Source organism: Mytilus californianus, unplaced genomic scaffold (genome assembly GCF_021869535.1).
Source record: "Mytilus californianus isolate M0D057914Y unplaced genomic scaffold, xbMytCali1.0.p SCAF_2, whole genome shotgun sequence".
Classification (NCBI taxonomy): domain Eukaryota; kingdom Metazoa; phylum Mollusca; class Bivalvia; order Mytilida; family Mytilidae; genus Mytilus; species Mytilus californianus.
Window position 1 is genome coordinate 90,567,713 of NW_026262668.1, and position 19,559 is coordinate 90,587,271.

At 36.3% G+C, this 19,559-nt stretch overlaps 1 protein-coding gene across 1 annotated transcript in view; it reads right to left on the reverse strand.

The window, feature by feature from the left end:
* Positions 1-3,449: 3,449 nt before the first annotated feature.
* Positions 3,450-19,559, reverse strand: part of LOC127730402 (kielin/chordin-like protein) — a 187,228-nt gene continuing 171,118 nt past the window's right edge. The window contains exons 3-4 of the mRNA XM_052238787.1: positions 5,907-6,047; positions 3,450-4,852 (exon numbers count right to left, since the gene is read on the reverse strand). Coding sequence (XP_052094747.1) covers positions 3,465-4,852; positions 5,907-6,047 — 1,529 coding nt within the window. The 3' untranslated portion in view covers positions 3,450-3,464. The remainder of the gene's footprint in view (positions 4,853-5,906; positions 6,048-19,559) is intronic.

Genomic DNA, 19,559 nt, shown 5'->3' on the forward strand with positions numbered 1-19,559 from the left:
TCTGTCGCATACCGAAGATCATATGCAGGAAAAGACCAAAAAGCTAGAAGAAAAATGCTAGAATGATTGGATTTAAGATCAATGTCAAAAAGACAAAGTTAATGTACCTCAACACAGAGAGACTGCCTGTCATATTTGTAGAAGGGAAACAACTGGATACAGTAGACTCATTTAATTACATAGGAAGTTGTATAACAACAGAAGGTGGTGCTGAAAGAGATGTTAAGGTCAGAACAGGAAAATCTAAATCAGCATCTTCCCGCCACATTAGTAGCAATATACCAACTTCACCAGCATATGGGTTATACATTTCCCAACTCATTCGGTATTCTTGAGCTTGCAGCTGCTACTCAGACTTTATAAAACGTCACCAGTGTCTGAGCAGAAGGTTGATGAACCAGGGTTATGTCAAAGAACGTCTCGTCCTTTTTCTAAAATACCAAGACCTTGTTGATGAATATTCCGTATCAACTTCAAAAATAATACATGATGGTCTTGAAGTATAGATTGTAGGTACTGACGTTGTTTATCATCTTAATTGCGTGTCATAGTGTTCTTTTATTTGTCTTTGTAGATTATTAACCTTTAATGTTTAGTCCATTTGTAGTAATATCCTTTGACGTGGCTCGGTACTTATGCATCCCGCCATTGTGTTGTGCTGTGGTAATTTTTTGTATTCGTGTCATTCATTTTTGCTTATGTGCTTTCTCTATATGCTATTTTGTTTTCTTTGAAGAATCTTTATTGCTGGTGGATTATTCCCCGGGGGCATCATTAACTGGGTAGCTTAATGCATGATGAATACAAAGATTAGAATACAAAGAACAAACCGGTTAGGACGTCGCCCGGGTTACCAAGGTCCTCTTCTGCTACAGGGAACACAGTAGCATTTGATTTGTGTGTTCCACGGAATATGCTCCGGGATACCCCTAATTTGACTTATGTACAGCCAGAAGGTAATTTTGACTTTAAAAATTCAGATACTTTTCAAAAATTAAAACCATATACTGTTAACATTTTTGACTGTTTAAAGACACCTGTTACTCCTATCATTTCTACTTGTAAACATATAAAAGGAAGGAGAAGCACGTGTAAGACATGTAATATGTTAATCACGACTCCAGATTTCACTAGTAACTTAACAGGAAAAAATTATTTTACAAAATCTTTTGAGCCTCTGGGCTGTTCCACGGACAATGTCGCTTACGCAAGTTACGGTATTGAATGTACTGTGTGTGGACTACTTTATGTGGGTGAAACTCGACAAACTTTGCGCAAAAGAATGAATCAACACCGGTCTTATAATAAAGATCCGCAATTTGGGGTTCTTTATAACCATTTTAATCAACCAGGCCATGATCCTTCTTTATTTATGAAAGTACCCATCATCGAGAAATTTTATCACCACACCAATATCCCTATACTAAGTACTCCTTTCCGAAAAGATAGAGAAAATTTCTGGACAAGGGAACTAGGTACTGCAGTGCCATATGGTTGCAATGATAACATCAAAGTAGTAGGAAATTTGTCAAGTCCAGCCTGCAGTGATGTAAATGTAATGAGCTTATTTAATACTACTTTAAGAGACCAGCGTAGTCATGGGCAAAAACATTACCATCGGCCCAATGTAAAAACGTCTTCCAAATCTAGATCGCCCTCTGGGAGCTTTGATGACCTTTCACATCTTCATCATCCGCTAGGTTTACATTACATTAGAACCATTCTTTTTTCACTGCCGGTTAATTTTCTAAAATTTTTGAGAGATTATGCACTTGACAAGGGGTGCAAAAATACATTTTTTCTCCAAATTACAAACTGTTCAGTATAATTTGTGATGTAGCTCTTTTCCGTCTTTTTAAACCAGTAAGATCGGAACCTTTACATGATGAAAAGGGGAAATTCCTTCCAGTTCAGTTTTCTATTAAAGGAATGGGTGCAATCAACATCAGCAACGTTCTTCATCACAAGGAGGTAACATCTAAAGTTCCACTTTATTTTCAAAATCAGTCTGTTCCTATTGTATCCTACAGTTACACCAAAACCATTGCACATATAGTATTTAACTATAAATAAGCATTGCAGTACCTTGATTTAGAAAAATACTTAAATAACCCTCAGACATGTGATTGTTCCCACTCGCCCTATATTTACAGCACCTCTGGTCATGTTATTACTGGGGCTCTAAATATAATTCAACATGAACATCTCCGAAAGGTGATATCTCATGGTCCTAAGTTCACAGAACCCCAACACATGAAAATGGAACCATAATTTCATAATAATCATGTATTCCGTTGAGGACTACGCAAGAGCATGAACTAAACAAGAAGATGTTGAACTGAACACTTTGTCAGAATGGGCCAAAACAATCAGATCTCTGATAAAACGTCGAATTTATAAGTTGAAAAACTGAGTGAATGATTGACCAAAGGCCGTTTTCAGAGACAAAGAAGCAGTGAAATGTCTATCATCTCTTCACGATAAATATGGTGTTGTTCCTGCGGACAAAGCTTCAAATAATATTGTCTTTGTATGTAAATCGTATTACTACGAGTGTCTTGTAAAATAATTGGGAATAGGTGAGCACTCAGGTAGTCCCACATACAAAAACATATCATTTGACATGGACGATATTTTGGTGAATTATAAGTCCTTCATGGCTTCAATGAACATTACATTGAACAGCCAATCTGATGACTTAGAAATAAGAAGATGTGGTATGAGTGCCAATGAGACAACTCTCCATCTAAGTCACAATGTGTAAAAAGTAAACAATTATAGGCCAAAGTACGGCCTTCAACACGGAGCCTTGGCTCACACCGAACAGTAAGCTATAAAGGGCCCCAAAATGACTAGTGTTGTTTGTTTTGGAAACATAAGCTTCACAAAATTCCATACAAAAAACGGTACATTGCCTACTCATCTGCCTGTTCTACAAAGGAATTGTCCATTAGATTGACAAAAATTGAGCAGGAAATGCTTACCCTTCCGGAGCACATGAGATTACCCCCAGTTTTTGGTGGGGTTCGTGTTGACAAGTCTTTAGTTTTCTATGTTGTGTTTTTGTGTACTGTTGTTTGTCTGTTGGTCTTTTTTATTTTTATGGCGTTGTCAGTTTATTTCCTACTTATGAGTGTGAATGTCCCTTTGATATCTTTCGCCTCTCTTGTTTCTGTTTTTAAAGTTAATCTTCAAGTTTTCTTTATACGGCACATTTGTGAGGTTGCATGCATTGGAAGCTTAAAAGGGGGGTCTTAATTGCCTTGTCTAACTAGCCACAGGAAGTTAATCCCTCAGTTTTAGTGTAATTACAAAATTTACAAACTAGAAATTTACAACACACTAAGCAATGAGTTGATGTTACTGCCAGAACAAACGGTAAGTTAACATTGGGTGCCTACCTATATAAACGTAGTTGTTTGTTCTCTTTAACATTTAACAAATTGTGGTAAGTGTTTTAAAAGTTATTTATTCATTGTTACTTTCAAATGATTGATTGTAGTCATTGGTCGAGATCTATTAGTAGTTTCAATTGTTGGTGTTGTAACGTCTGTGATGAAATTTTTTGTTGATGTTGGTGGACAGTATATTTTTGTACAAGCTATTTCTTGTTTCCCTGTACATCTACATGTATTGCATCCATCCGTAGCCTTAAAAGTATCTCCTACAAAGTATATGTGCCCGTTGTAATTGCATTTTCTTAAGGGTTGCGTTTTTGCTACTATTGTTTGCGTTGTTGGTTGAGTAGATGATAGTTTAGTTGTTGATATGCAGAACATTTTTGTACAGGCAATGCCTCCATTCTCAATACATTGGCAAGTATTGCAACCATCGGTATTTTTAAAACTTTCGCCAACGTTGTAACCCTGTCCGTTATAAATACATGTTACCTTCTTAGATACAACTGTTGATGAAATGTTATTTGCTTCCACAGTTGTTGGTTGGCAGAGCATTAGGGTGCATCCAATAACCCCCTTTTCTGTGCATGAACATGTATTACACCCGTCATCAGCTTTAAAACTTACACCTACATCATAATCGCGCCCATTATAATTGCACTTTTTTGGGGGTGTAACTTGGATCATAGGAGCATTTGAAGGTGACAGAGTTGTTTTTACTGGAACTGTTGTCGGAATTTTTGTGGTCGATGTTGGACATTTCATTAATGAGCAAATAATTTCATCCTTACCACAAATACAAATATTGCACCCATCGTCGTCTTTAAAACTCATGCCATAGTCATATACTCGTCCATTGTAACTACACTTATGTATAGTGGTAGTTTCTACATGCATTGTTGTTGATGCTGGTGTTGATGATTCTAAACTAGTTAGCATCTTCGTAGTTTTAGGTGGGCATGCCATCAAAGTACAGATTATTCGCTCGTTCCCTCCACATGTACAACTATTACAGCCATCATCTGCTTTGAATTGGTCGCCAGTATTATAAATACGGCCGTTATAGGCACAAGTCGGCACGGGCGTTGTAGAAATTTTAGTTATGCTACTTGATGTTTGCGGTGTCGTAGATACCAGTAGTGGTGTTTCTACTTTCGTAGTTAATGGTAGACACGCTCTTTCTGTGCATGCAACCTGTTCGTTGGCTGTACATGTGCACGTATTACATCCATCGCTGCTGTTAAATTTGGCAAGGTATGAATATATTTTTCCATTGTAGGTACACTTCGGTGCTTTTGTTGTTTCTTGTGGCTTCAGGGTTGAAGGTGCGCAATACATTTTTGTGCAGATTTCCACTTGTTTCTCTGTACATATACATATGTTGCATCCGTCAACTGACATAAAGGTGTCACCTACTGTATAGATTTTACCATGGTAGGAACAACGTGGAATATCTACAATTTAACAAGAAGAGCAATGAGATCTGTCCAACAAAGATCACTCGGGATTGTTGTGAATGATTTAATAAAGGCAATTATATCCAAATTTTTTTATTAATAAGTCTTAAAGATACAATGGAAATCGAGAGCCAGTACGGATGTTCCCGCCCACAGGCACTTGTCTCAGAAAAAAAATCCTATATACTTAATATAACACTTAAGGTATATAGGGGGGGGGGGAATTCTGAGACATGCGCCTGTGTTCCCGCCTGCTGTAATAAACTTAGTTAGACTATATTAACAATCTATTGTTCGTTGTTGTTTGTTTTGTCTGTATGTCTATTTTTCGGAGGAGTCGTGTGATTGTGGTTGGTGTGTTCTATCTTGGACAATCCATGGTATCCTTTCTATGTAATATTATAAGGAAAATGTAAGGAAGGGTACAATTTCCATGAAATCTATAACCATGTAATTCTGTAAAAAGAATTTCATCTGACTCACTATAAAAATACCTGTGGCGGATTCGAGGGGGCGTAGAGGACTATATATAACATTTTAGGGAATTACGCACCCCACTTTAAAAAAAAAATCCTGGATCCGGCCCAACGACGCAGATATCGGCATACTTTTACAAGCAAATCAAAACTCAGTTATATACATGCATAACGAAACAAAATGCGGACAATTATTTGAAGGCCGAAATGCATGTATGGAAGATATTGGTAGCACGCGGCATGAAAGTAGAAGAGCACATAACATTTGTCGGGACATAAAATAGTTTCTGATGTAAACAAATTGATTCTCATTTGAAGAATTGTAAATGTAGAAAGAGAACTAAGGCCAAAATCCCATCGGGCAAAGTTCTGACTATTTCATGCTCATTTTACGCTGGTTGGTCCTGGTGAATAGGTATTCATGAAAGCGCTACACGTGGATCGAATTCGATATAATTCAGCTATAACTTAAACCTGCTATATAGTGTAACGTGATTATTTTACATTATCCTTATTTTCATAATTATGTTTAATGCAAATCGAAATGTATGCCATAAATGTTAGAATTATATTACGTGTGTATTCAACTCCAGCTCCACCACACGATATGCGTGTACACGCTGCACCGTTGACAGTGCAAACGCACTCATTACAACCATCAGACGACAGAAAGGTCTCTCCAATATTGTAATCTCTACCGTTGTCATGACACTTAACTGAAACGATTAAATTTGATGTATAATATCACATAAAATTCTAATTCGTTCTCCTGTTTAACAGAGAAAAAACTCAAAAAATCAGATTCAGAGGTAAATCCATGTTCCATCACCAGTTATACATAGACATACACTATAACTTGTGTTACTTCTCACGACGCCTCTTTTAAAATAGGCAGTGGCTATTCTTCCGGCTAGCCGGAAAAATAGCAAAAAATATCTATTCTTCCGGCCACCCGGAAGAATAGCTTTTATCTGCTATTATTTCATAATTCCGTCCATATATAACAATCAATAATGAATATGTTCTTGGTTAAGTGGTTATTGTAGCATCCAATGGAGAATATAGTGGCAAAAAAATTCCTCACAGGCAAACACTGAGAATTGAATTATTCATTTTTTTGCAAGTTCTCAGAGCGGACGTTACTGATAATAAACTCAAGATAAAACGTTCTGGAAAATAGTAATAATGGAAAGAAAAAAAAAGAATTATTATGGAAATAAACTCTCCAAGTACCAACTTTGATTTATTTTTCTACTGGCTGTTCTATGGAACACGCTGATTCCCCGTAAATATAAACAGCTTGTCAAATGAGATAAAAATAAGATTATCAACATCGATTTATGTGCAGCAAATACACTTTTGAATTAAAGTCACTAATAATTTTGACAAAATATGTGCAAAAAAGTTTCCATTCATTCACTAAAACAAATCAAAATGCAAATAAAATTACTTCATAGTATATACCTACAGCATAAAAATAATTAAGATAATAATAACCTAAAAATCAGTAAAATATATACATATACATGAATTCAATGTTTGCGTGATAATTTTCATTTTAAATGATTGGCCAGTGAACAGGTTTAAAAAATTATCTTATCTTATGGTGAAACTTTTGACTATCCAGTGTTGATAAATCGCAGACGTAATAATTACGCAATACTTGTCAAGTACTGGCTATCATGAATTTCATAGTACAATTGTTGGGATATGTTGATAGATCTGTACCTCAATAACTATACATATTGATTTCATTGTGACATTGAAAAAGTCCTTTTAACATACGTCATATAACCGTGGCCTAGTTTTAACGCTCCAGTGGATTGTTTAAGCTTTTTAAATTTCCTCTTTGTAACTGCTACACTACATGAGGTAAACTGTAATTGTTTGTAATAACTGTATACATGTTTTAATATCTAACATAACCGTATGATAGTTTAACCAGTTTTTTTTCCGTAACGAATGTATGCACATATCATCAGTGACATGTTGGCATACCATTAAAGCATTCACCCCAACGCTTCAAAGAAACTTACCCCGTCCTCTGATTTCGCTGACATAAAAGAAAGTTTATGAGTTCGTTGTACATTAATATATAAAATATGTACCATCCAATACTCGATAAATCAATGGAATATTAGTTTCGTTAACCGTTGCTATGATCTCTTTCATAAAACATTGCTCTCTTCAAGGAGGATCAAGGGTTCTAGGAAGTAGAGACTCAATATATGTAGGACTCAAATCTATGGTGGGTTCCATATCTATGGCAGATTCCTAATCTATGGTAAATATGACGTCACAAACGCCAAACAAATCATAACATGCCAAGAAATCTAAGCTAAAAATTCCGGTAGACCTCCTACGGCACCCATTAGTAGTTAAAGATTTGATTTCATTCAACAAATTAATTTATGACCTTCATGTACGTGTCCCTTAGAACACAGCCATATACCAAATGGTCAATATTAATCATCCATGTAATTTGCTCTATGGGATATTTGCAGAATTTCAACGGAGGCAATTTCTTGGCATGGTTAAGTTTTTATATTTAGTTTGGAAAGTTTTTGTTCTATTTCAGGTCCCGCGCGCGTCTTTGTCTCGCGCCATGTAGGTTGTGGCGTCACGTGACGAGGCTTTATAATAGCGAAAACTTAGCATTTTTATTTCTTTTCTTTTAGGTGGACACGTTGGACAGACAACATGTATAGCATGGAATACACACAATGTATTTCTTTTCTCATTGTAGGTAATTGATGTTTTGATCAAAGTTCACGAGCAGTGCATGCTTTGGATTTAATTGATCCTGTGTACATTTAAAACACGTTTATCGATTATTTTCATACAATGGACATTTTTCAGCACCAGTTTGTAACACAGATTTGTATTTTAATCTAGGAGCAGACATTTTATTGTAGGATTTCATTGACATTTACGGAGCTAGCAAGCGATTTTTACGGCATTGCAATTTCTTCTCTCTACGAAAATTCTTGGGCGGTGGCTGCACAACGTTGTTATATGAAGATTTAATACATGTATACCCTGCTAACTGCAGATTTTGAGGTCAATTGGACATGTAGTTTTCGAGAAGATCACATAACATACATGTGGATTTTTTTTTTTCAGAAGAGATTTAATAAAAATATTAAAGGACAAAAAGTGGAGTTGTCGTTCGTCTCCGTTGACAGGATAGCACACATGCAGCTTCATTCAAGAGTTGTAAGTGGAGGGTATAAAAAAAATGGAGGGGGGGGGGGGCAAAAGGGGGTCCCAGGTAGACATTTTGTGATATAAACGGTACATAAGAATGGTTAAAAACGCTGATTTATAATATAAATCAATTGCTTTAAAAAAGCAATTGTAAACGGTGTTTCCCCCTTTGAAACATGATTGATTGATATGTGTGTGTGTGTGTGTGTTCCTTTCTTTCCTTCCTTCTTTCTTTCTTTCTGTAAGGTGTCCATATTATTGTGTTACCCGGTTAAGTTTTTATATTTAGTTTGGAAAGTTTTTGTTCTATTTCAGGTCCCGCGCGCGTCTTTGTCTCGCGCCATGTAGGTTGTGGCGTCACGTGACGAGGCTTTATAATAGCGAAAACTTAGCATTTTTATTTCTTTTCTTTTAGGTGGACACGTTGGACAGACAACATGTATAGCATGGAATACACACAATGTATTTCTTTTCTCATTGTAGGTAATTGATGTTTTGATCAAAGTTCACGAGCAGTGCATGCTTTGGATTTAATTGATCCTGTGTACATTTAAAACACGTTTATCGATTATTTTCATACAATGGACATTTTTCAGCACCAGTTTGTAACACAGATTTGTATTTTAATCTAGGAGCAGACATTTTATTGTAGGATTTCATTGACATTTACGGAGCTAGCAAGCGATTTTTACGGCATTGCAATTTCTTCTCTCTACGAAAATTCTTGGGCGGTGGCTGCACAACGTTGTTATATGAAGATTTAATACATGTATACCCTGCTAACTGCAGATTTTGAGGTCAATTGGACATGTAGTTTTCGAGAAGATCACATAACATACATGTGGATTTTTTTTTTTCAGAAGAGATTTAATAAAAATATTAAAGGACAAAAAGTGGAGTTGTCGTTCGTCTCCGTTGACAGGATAGCACACATGCAGCTTCATTCAAGAGTTGTAAGTGGAGGGTATAAAAAAAATGGAGGGGGGGGGGGGGCAAAAGGGGGTCCCAGGTAGACATTTTGTGATATAAACGGTACATAAGAATGGTTAAAAACGCTGATTTATAATATAAATCAATTGCTTTAAAAAAGCAATTGTAAACGGTGTTTCCCCCTTTGAAACATGATTGATTGATATGTGTGTGTGTGTGTGTGTTCCTTTCTTTCCTTCCTTCTTTCTTTCTTTCTGTAAGGTGTCCATATTATTGTGTTACCCGGTTAAGTTTTTATATTTAGTTTGGAAAGTTTTTGTTCTATTTCAGGTCCCGCGCGCGTCTTTGTCTCGCGCCATGTAGGTTGTGGCGTCACGTGACGAGGCTTTATAATAGCGAAAACTTAGCATTTTTATTTCTTTTCTTTTAGGTGGACACGTTGGACAGACAACATGTATAGCATGGAATACACACAATGTATTTCTTTTCTCATTGTAGGTAATTGATGTTTTGATCAAAGTTCACGAGCAGTGCATGCTTTGGATTTAATTGATCCTGTGTACATTTAAAACACGTTTATCGATTATTTTCATACAATGGACATTTTTCAGCACCAGTTTGTAACACAGATTTGTATTTTAATCTAGGAGCAGACATTTTATTGTAGGATTTCATTGACATTTACGGAGCTAGCAAGCGATTTTTACGGCATTGCAATTTCTTCTCTCTACGAAAATTCTTGGGCGGTGGCTGCACAACGTTGTTATATGAAGATTTAATACATGTATACCCTGCTAACTGCAGATTTTGAGGTCAATTGGACATGTAGTTTTCGAGAAGATCACATAACATACATGTGGATTTTTTTTTTTCAGAAGAGATTTAATAAAAATATTAAAGGACAAAAAGTGGAGTTGTCGTTCGTCTCCGTTGACAGGATAGCACACATGCAGCTTCATTCAAGAGTTGTAAGTGGAGGGTATAAAAAAAATGGAGGGGGGGGGGGGGGCAAAAGGGGGTCCCAGGTAGACATTTTGTGATATAAACGGTACATAAGAATGGTTAAAAACGCTGATTTATAATATAAATCAATTGCTTTAAAAAAGCAATTGTAAACGGTGTTTCCCCCTTTGAAACATGATTGATTGATATGTGTGTGTGTGTGTGTGTTCCTTTCTTTCCTTCCTTCTTTCTTTCTTTCTGTAAGGTGTCCATATTATTGTGTTACCCGGTTAAGTTTTTATATTTAGTTTGGAAAGTTTTTGTTCTATTTCAGGTCCCGCGCGCGTCTTTGTCTCGCGCCATGTAGGTTGTGGCGTCACGTGACGAGGCTTTATAATAGCGAAAACTTAGCATTTTTATTTCTTTTCTTTTAGGTGGACACGTTGGACAGACAACATGTATAGCATGGAATACACACAATGTATTTCTTTTCTCATTGTAGGTAATTGATGTTTTGATCAAAGTTCACGAGCAGTGCATGCTTTGGATTTAATTGATCCTGTGTACATTTAAAACACGTTTATCGATTATTTTCATACAATGGACATTTTTCAGCACCAGTTTGTAACACAGATTTGTATTTTAATCTAGGAGCAGACATTTTATTGTAGGATTTCATTGACATTTACGGAGCTAGCAAGCGATTTTTACGGCATTGCAATTTCTTCTCTCTACGAAAATTCTTGGGCGGTGGCTGCACAACGTTGTTATATGAAGATTTAATACATGTATACCCTGCTAACTGCAGATTTTGAGGTCAATTGGACATGTAGTTTTCGAGAAGATCACATAACATACATGTGGATTTTTTTTTTTCAGAAGAGATTTAATAAAAATATTAAAGGACAAAAAGTGGAGTTGTCGTTCGTCTCCGTTGACAGGATAGCACACATGCAGCTTCATTCAAGAGTTGTAAGTGGAGGGTATAAAAAAAATGGAGGGGGGGGGGGGGGGGGGCAAAAGGGGGGTCCCAGGTAGACATTTTGTGATATAAACGGTACATAAGAATGGTTAAAAACGCTGATTTATAATATAAATCAATTGCTTTAAAAAAGCAATTGTAAACGGTGTTTCCCCCTTTGAAACATGATTGATTGATATGTGTGTGTGTGTGTGTGTTCCTTTCTTTCCTTCCTTCTTTCTTTCTTTCTGTAAGGTGTCCATATTATTGTGTTACCCGGTTAAGTTTTTATATTTAGTTTGGAAAGTTTTTGTTCTATTTCAGGTCCCGCGCGCGTCTTTGTCTCGCGCCATGTAGGTTGTGGCGTCACGTGACGAGGCTTTATAATAGCGAAAACTTAGCATTTTTATTTCTTTTCTTTTAGGTGGACACGTTGGACAGACAACATGTATAGCATGGAATACACACAATGTATTTCTTTTCTCATTGTAGGTAATTGATGTTTTGATCAAAGTTCACGAGCAGTGCATGCTTTGGATTTAATTGATCCTGTGTACATTTAAAACACGTTTATCGATTATTTTCATACAATGGACATTTTTCAGCACCAGTTTGTAACACAGATTTGTATTTTAATCTAGGAGCAGACATTTTATTGTAGGATTTCATTGACATTTACGGAGCTAGCAAGCGATTTTTACGGCATTGCAATTTCTTCTCTCTACGAAAATTCTTGGGCGGTGGCTGCACAACGTTGTTATATGAAGATTTAATACATGTATACCCTGCTAACTGCAGATTTTGAGGTCAATTGGACATGTAGTTTTCGAGAAGATCACATAACATACATGTGGATTTTTTTTTTTCAGAAGAGATTTAATAAAAATATTAAAGGACAAAAAGTGGAGTTGTCGTTCGTCTCCGTTGACAGGATAGCACACATGCAGCTTCATTCAAGAGTTGTAAGTGGAGGGTATAAAAAAAATGGAGGGGGGGGGGGGGGCAAAAGGGGGTCCCAGGTAGACATTTTGTGATATAAACGGTACATAAGAATGGTTAAAAACGCTGATTTATAATATAAATCAATTGCTTTAAAAAAGCAATTGTAAACGGTGTTTCCCCCTTTGAAACATGATTGATTGATATGTGTGTGTGTGTGTGTGTTCCTTTCTTTCCTTCCTTCTTTCTTTCTTTCTGTAAGGTGTCCATATTATTGTGTTACCCGGTTAAGTTTTTATATTTAGTTTGGAAAGTTTTTGTTCTATTTCAGGTCCCGCGCGCGTCTTTGTCTCGCGCCATGTAGGTTGTGGCGTCACGTGACGAGGCTTTATAATAGCGAAAACTTAGCATTTTTATTTCTTTTCTTTTAGGTGGACACGTTGGACAGACAACATGTATAGCATGGAATACACACAATGTATTTCTTTTCTCATTGTAGGTAATTGATGTTTTGATCAAAGTTCACGAGCAGTGCATGCTTTGGATTTAATTGATCCTGTGTACATTTAAAACACGTTTATCGATTATTTTCATACAATGGACATTTTTCAGCACCAGTTTGTAACACAGATTTGTATTTTAATCTAGGAGCAGACATTTTATTGTAGGATTTCATTGACATTTACGGAGCTAGCAAGCGATTTTTACGGCATTGCAATTTCTTCTCTCTACGAAAATTCTTGGGCGGTGGCTGCACAACGTTGTTATATGAAGATTTAATACATGTATACCCTGCTAACTGCAGATTTTGAGGTCAATTGGACATGTAGTTTTCGAGAAGATCACATAACATACATGTGGATTTTTTTTTTTCAGAAGAGATTTAATAAAAATATTAAAGGACAAAAAGTGGAGTTGTCGTTCGTCTCCGTTGACAGGATAGCACACATGCAGCTTCATTCAAGAGTTGTAAGTGGAGGGTATAAAAAAAATGGAGGGGGGGGGGGGGGCAAAAGGGGGTCCCAGGTAGACATTTTGTGATATAAACGGTACATAAGAATGGTTAAAAACGCTGATTTATAATATAAATCAATTGCTCATGCCAAGAAATTGCCTCCGTTGAAATTTTGCAAACATCCCATAGAGCAAATTACATGGATGATTAATTTTGACCATTTGGTATATGGCTGTGTTTTAAGTGAGACGTACACGCGGGTCATAAATTAATTTATTGAATGAAATCAAATCTTTAACTACTAATGGATGCCGTAGGAGGTCGACCGGAATTTTTAGCGAGGATTTCTTGGCATGTAACAGATAGAAAACTCAGGGTAAACATTCGTAGAACCGAGACAAGGGGCAGTGGCAAATATTTCATGTATATTTTGAACACAAAGAGGATTACCCCGGTACCCTTTGCCAAAAATAATCTTCTTTTTCTTCTATTTGCCAACGGACTTTATGTTATGAATTGTAGTTTCACTTTCCATATTCGGTATTTATTCTAATTTAAGCTCCACGTAGTAAAAATCACGTGATTCAGGAATATAGTATCTTGGAGTTAGACTATTTCTTTCTTTTCGGGCGGGGACTCCAAGCAATCAACATGCATGTGTATAACGGCACTGTAGATTTTCTTATTAAATAAAAAAAGTTGCCGATCCGGTACATGAATAGATCGGTTAGAAATCAAAGTTTTAATTTTAATTAGATTAGAGGGTTGAAAATAGAGAGCACCTTCTTATGAACTCTACATCTGAAAGGTTTAATTTTTTTTTTATTTAAATGAGAGAGAGAAAAACAAATGTAAGACAAATTGTGAATGGTCTTTCTTCCTTTCTCCCATGCCAAGAAATTGCCTCCGTTGAAATTTTGCAAACATCCCATAGAGCAAATTACATGGATGATTAATTTTGACCATTTGGTATATGGCTGTGTTTTAAGTGAGACGTACACGCGGGTCATAAATTAATTTATTGAATGAAATCAAATCTTTAACTACTAATGGATGCCGTAGGAGGTCGACCGGAATTTTTAGCGAGGATTTCTTGGCATGTAACAGATAGAAAACTCAGGGTAAACATTCGTAGAACCGAGACAAGGGGCAGTGGCAAATATTTCATGTATATTTTGAACACAAAGAGGATTACCCCGGTACCCTTTGCCAAAAATAATCTTCTTTTTCTTCTATTTGCCAACGGACTTTATGTTATGAATTGTAGTTTCACTTTCCATATTCGGTATTTATTCTAATTTAAGCTCCACGTAGTAAAAATCACGTGATTCAGGAATATAGTATCTTGGAGTTAGACTATTTCTTTCTTTTCGGGCGGGGACTCCAAGCAATCAACATGCATGTGTATAACGGCACTGTAGATTTTCTTATTAAATAAAAAAAGTTGCTGATCCGGTACATGAATAGATCGGTTAGAAATCAAAGTTTTAATTTTAATTAGATTAGAGGGTTGAAAATAGAGAGCACCTTCTTATGAACTCTACATCTGAAAGGTTTAATTTTTTTTTTATTTAAATGAGAGAGAGAAAAACAAATGTAAGACAAATTGTGAATGGTCTTTCTTCCTTTCTCCCGTTAAAAAAGCAATTGTAAACGGTGTTTCCCCCTTTGAAACATGATTGATTGATATGTGTGTGTGTGTGTGTGTTCCTTTCTTTCCTTCCTTCTTTCTTTCTTTCTGTAAGGTGTCCATATTATTGTGTTACCCGGTTAAGTTTTTATATTTAGTTTGGAAAGTTTTTGTTCTATTTCAGGTCCCGCGCGCGTCTTTGTCTCGCGCCATGTAGGTTGTGGCGTCACGTGACGAGGCTTTATAATAGCGAAAACTTAGCATTTTTATTTCTTTTCTTTTAGGTGGACACGTTGGACAGACAACATGTATAGCATGGAATACACACAATGTATTTCTTTTCTCATTGTAGGTAATTGATGTTTTGATCAAAGTTCACGAGCAGTGCATGCTTTGGATTTAATTGATCCTGTGTACATTTAAAACACGTTTATCGATTATTTTCATACAATGGACATTTTTCAGCACCAGTTTGTAACACAGATTTGTATTTTAATCTAGGAGCAGACATTTTATTGTAGGATTTCATTGACATTTACGGAGCTAGCAAGCGATTTTTACGGCATTGCAATTTCTTCTCTCTACGAAAATTCTTGGGCGGTGGCTGCACAACGTTGTTATATGAAGATTTAATACATGTATACCCTGCTAACTGCAGATTTTGAGGTCAATTGGACATGTAGTTTTCGAGAAGATCACATAACATACATGTGGATTTTTTTTTTTCAGAAGAGATTTAATAAAAATATTAAAGGACAAAAAGTGGAGTTGTCGTTCGTCTCCGTTGACAGGATAGCACACATGCAGCTTCATTCAAGAGTTGTAAGTGGAGGGTATAAAAAAAATGGAGGGGGGGGGGGCAAAAGGGGGTCCCAGGTAGACATTTTGTGATATAAACGGTACATAAGAATGGTTAAAAACGCTGATTTATAATATAAATCAATTGCTTTAAAAAAGCAATTGTAAACGGTGTTTCCCCCTTTGAAACATGATTGATTGATATGTGTGTGTGTGTGTGTGTTCCTTTCTTTCCTTCCTTCTTTCTTTCTTTCTGTAAGGTGTCCATATTATTGTGTTACCCGGTTAAGTTTTTATATTTAGTTTGGAAAGTTTTTGTTCTATTTCAGGTCCCGCGCGCGTCTTTGTCTCGCGCCATGTAGGTTGTGGCGTCACGTGACGAGGCTTTATAATAGCGAAAACTTAGCATTTTTATTTCTTTTCTTTTAGGTGGACACGTTGGACAGACAACATGTATAGCATGGAATACACACAATGTATTTCTTTTCTCATTGTAGGTAATTGATGTTTTGATCAAAGTTCACGAGCAGTGCATGCTTTGGATTTAATTGATCCTGTGTACATTTAAAACACGTTTATCGATTATTTTCATACAATGGACATTTTTCAGCACCAGTTTGTAACACAGATTTGTATTTTAATCTAGGAGCAGACATTTTATTGTAGGATTTCATTGACATTTACGGAGCTAGCAAGCGATTTTTACGGCATTGCAATTTCTTCTCTCTACGAAAATTCTTGGGCGGTGGCTGCACAACGTTGTTATATGAAGATTTAATACATGTATACCCTGCTAACTGCAGATTTTGAGGTCAATTGGACATGTAGTTTTCGAGAAGATCACATAACATACATGTGGATTTTTTTTTTTCAGAAGAGATTTAATAAAAATATTAAAGGACAAAAAGTGGAGTTGTCGTTCGTCTCCGTTGACAGGATAGCACACATGCAGCTTCATTCAAGAGTTGTAAGTGGAGGGTATAAAAAAAATGGAGGGGGGGGGGGGGGGCAAAAGGGGGTCCCAGGTAGACATTTTGTGATATAAACGGTACATAAGAATGGTTAAAAACGCTGATTTATAATATAAATCAATTGCTTTAAAAAAGCAATTGTAAACGGTGTTTCCCCCTTTGAAACATGATTGATTGATATGTGTGTGTGTGTGTGTGTTCCTTTCTTTCCTTCCTTCTTTCTTTCTTTCTGTAAGGTGTCCATATTATTGTGTTACCCGGTTAAGTTTTTATATTTAGTTTGGAAAGTTTTTGTTCTATTTCAGGTCCCGCGCGCGTCTTTGTCTCGCGCCATGTAGGTTGTGGCGTCACGTGACGAGGCTTTATAATAGCGAAAACTTAGCATTTTTATTTCTTTTCTTTTAGGTGGACACGTTGGACAGACAACATGTATAGCATGGAATACACACAATGTATTTCTTTTCTCATTGTAGGTAATTGATGTTTTGATCAAAGTTCACGAGCAGTGCATGCTTTGGATTTAATTGATCCTGTGTACATTTAAAACACGTTTATCGATTATTTTCATACAATGGACATTTTTCAGCACCAGTTTGTAACACAGATTTGTATTTTAATCTAGGAGCAGACATTTTATTGTAGGATTTCATTGACATTTACGGAGCTAGCAAGCGATTTTTACGGCATTGCAATTTCTTCTCTCTACGAAAATTCTTGGGCGGTGGCTGCACAACGTTGTTATATGAAGATTTAATACATGTATACCCTGCTAACTGCAGATTTTGAGGTCAATTGGACATGTAGTTTTCGAGAAGATCACATAACATACATGTGGATTTTTTTTTTTCAGAAGAGATTTAATAAAAATATTAAAGGACAAAAAGTGGAGTTGTCGTTCGTCTCCGTTGACAGGATAGCACACATGCAGCTTCATTCAAGAGTTGTAAGTGGAGGGTATAAAAAAAATGGAGGGGGGGGGCAAAAGGGGGTCCCAGGTAGACATTTTGTGATATAAACGGTACATAAGAATGGTTAAAAACGCTGATTTATAATATAAATCAATTGCTTTAAAAAAGCAATTGTAAACGGTGTTTCCCCCTTTGAAACATGATTGATTGATATGTGTGTGTGTGTGTGTGTTCCTTTCTTTCCTTCCTTCTTTCTTTCTTTCTGTAAGGTGTCCATATTATTGTGTTACCCGGTTAAGTTTTTATATTTAGTTTGGAAAGTTTTTGTTCTATTTCAGGTCCCGCGCGCGTCTTTGTCTCGCGCCATGTAGGTTGTGGCGTCACGTGACGAGGCTTTATAATAGCGAAAACTTAGCATTTTTATTTCTTTTCTTTTAGGTGGACACGTTGGACAGACAACATGTATAGCATGGAATACACACAATGTATTTCTTTTCTCATTGTAGGTAATTGATGTTTTGATCAAAGTTCACGAGCAGTGCATGCTTTGGATTTAATTGATCCTGTGTACATTTAAAACACGTTTATCGATTATTTTCATACAATGGACATTTTTCAGCACCAGTTTGTAACACAGATTTGTATTTTAATCTAGGAGCAGACATTTTATTGTAGGATTTCATTGACATTTACGGAGCTAGCAAGCGATTTTTACGGCATTGCAATTTCTTCTCTCTACGAAAATTCTTGGGCGGTGGCTGCACAACGTTGTTATATGAAGATTTAATACATGTATACCCTGCTAACTGCAGATTTTGAGGTCAATTGGACATGTAGTTTTCGAGAAGATCACATAACATACATGTGGATTTTTTTTTTTCAGAAGAGATTTAATAAAAATATTAAAGGACAAAAAGTGGAGTTGTCGTTCGTCTCCGTTGACAGGATAGCACACATGCAGCTTCATTCAAGAGTTGTAAGTGGAGGGTATAAAAAAAATGGAGGGGGGGGGCAAAAGGGGGTCCCAGGTAGACATTTTGTGATATAAACGGTACATAAGAATGGTTAAAAACGCTGATTTATAATATAAATCAATTGCTTTAAAAAAGCAATTGTAAACGGTGTTTCCCCCTTTGAAACATGATTGATTGATATGTGTGTGTGTGTGTGTGTTCCTTTCTTTCCTTCCTTCTTTCTTTCTTTCTGTAAGGTGTCCATATTATTGTGTTACCCGGTTAAGTTTTTATATTTAGTTTGGAAAGTTTTTGTTCTATTTCAGGTCCCGCGCGCGTCTTTGTCTCGCGCCATGTAGGTTGTGGCGTCACGTGACGAGGCTTTATAATAGCGAAAACTTAGCATTTTTATTTCTTTTCTTTTAGGTGGACACGTTGGACAGACAACATGTATAGCATGGAATACACACAATGTATTTCTTTTCTCATTGTAGGTAATTGATGTTTTGATCAAAGTTCACGAGCAGTGCATGCTTTGGATTTAATTGATCCTGTGTACATTTAAAACACGTTTATCGATTATTTTCATACAATGGACATTTTTCAGCACCAGTTTGTAACACAGATTTGTATTTTAATCTAGGAGCAGACATTTTATTGTAGGATTTCATTGACATTTACGGAGCTAGCAAGCGATTTTTACGGCATTGCAATTTCTTCTCTCTACGAAAATTCTTGGGCGGTGGCTGCACAACGTTGTTATATGAAGATTTAATACATGTATACCCTGCTAACTGCAGATTTTGAGGTCAATTGGACATGTAGTTTTCGAGAAGATCACATAACATACATGTGGATTTTTTTTTTTCAGAAGAGATTTAATAAAAATATTAAAGGACAAAAAGTGGAGTTGTCGTTCGTCTCCGTTGACAGGATAGCACACATGCAGCTTCATTCAAGAGTTGTAAGTGGAGGGTATAAAAAAAATGGAGGGGGGGGGCAAAAGGGGGTCCCAGGTAGACATTTTGTGATAT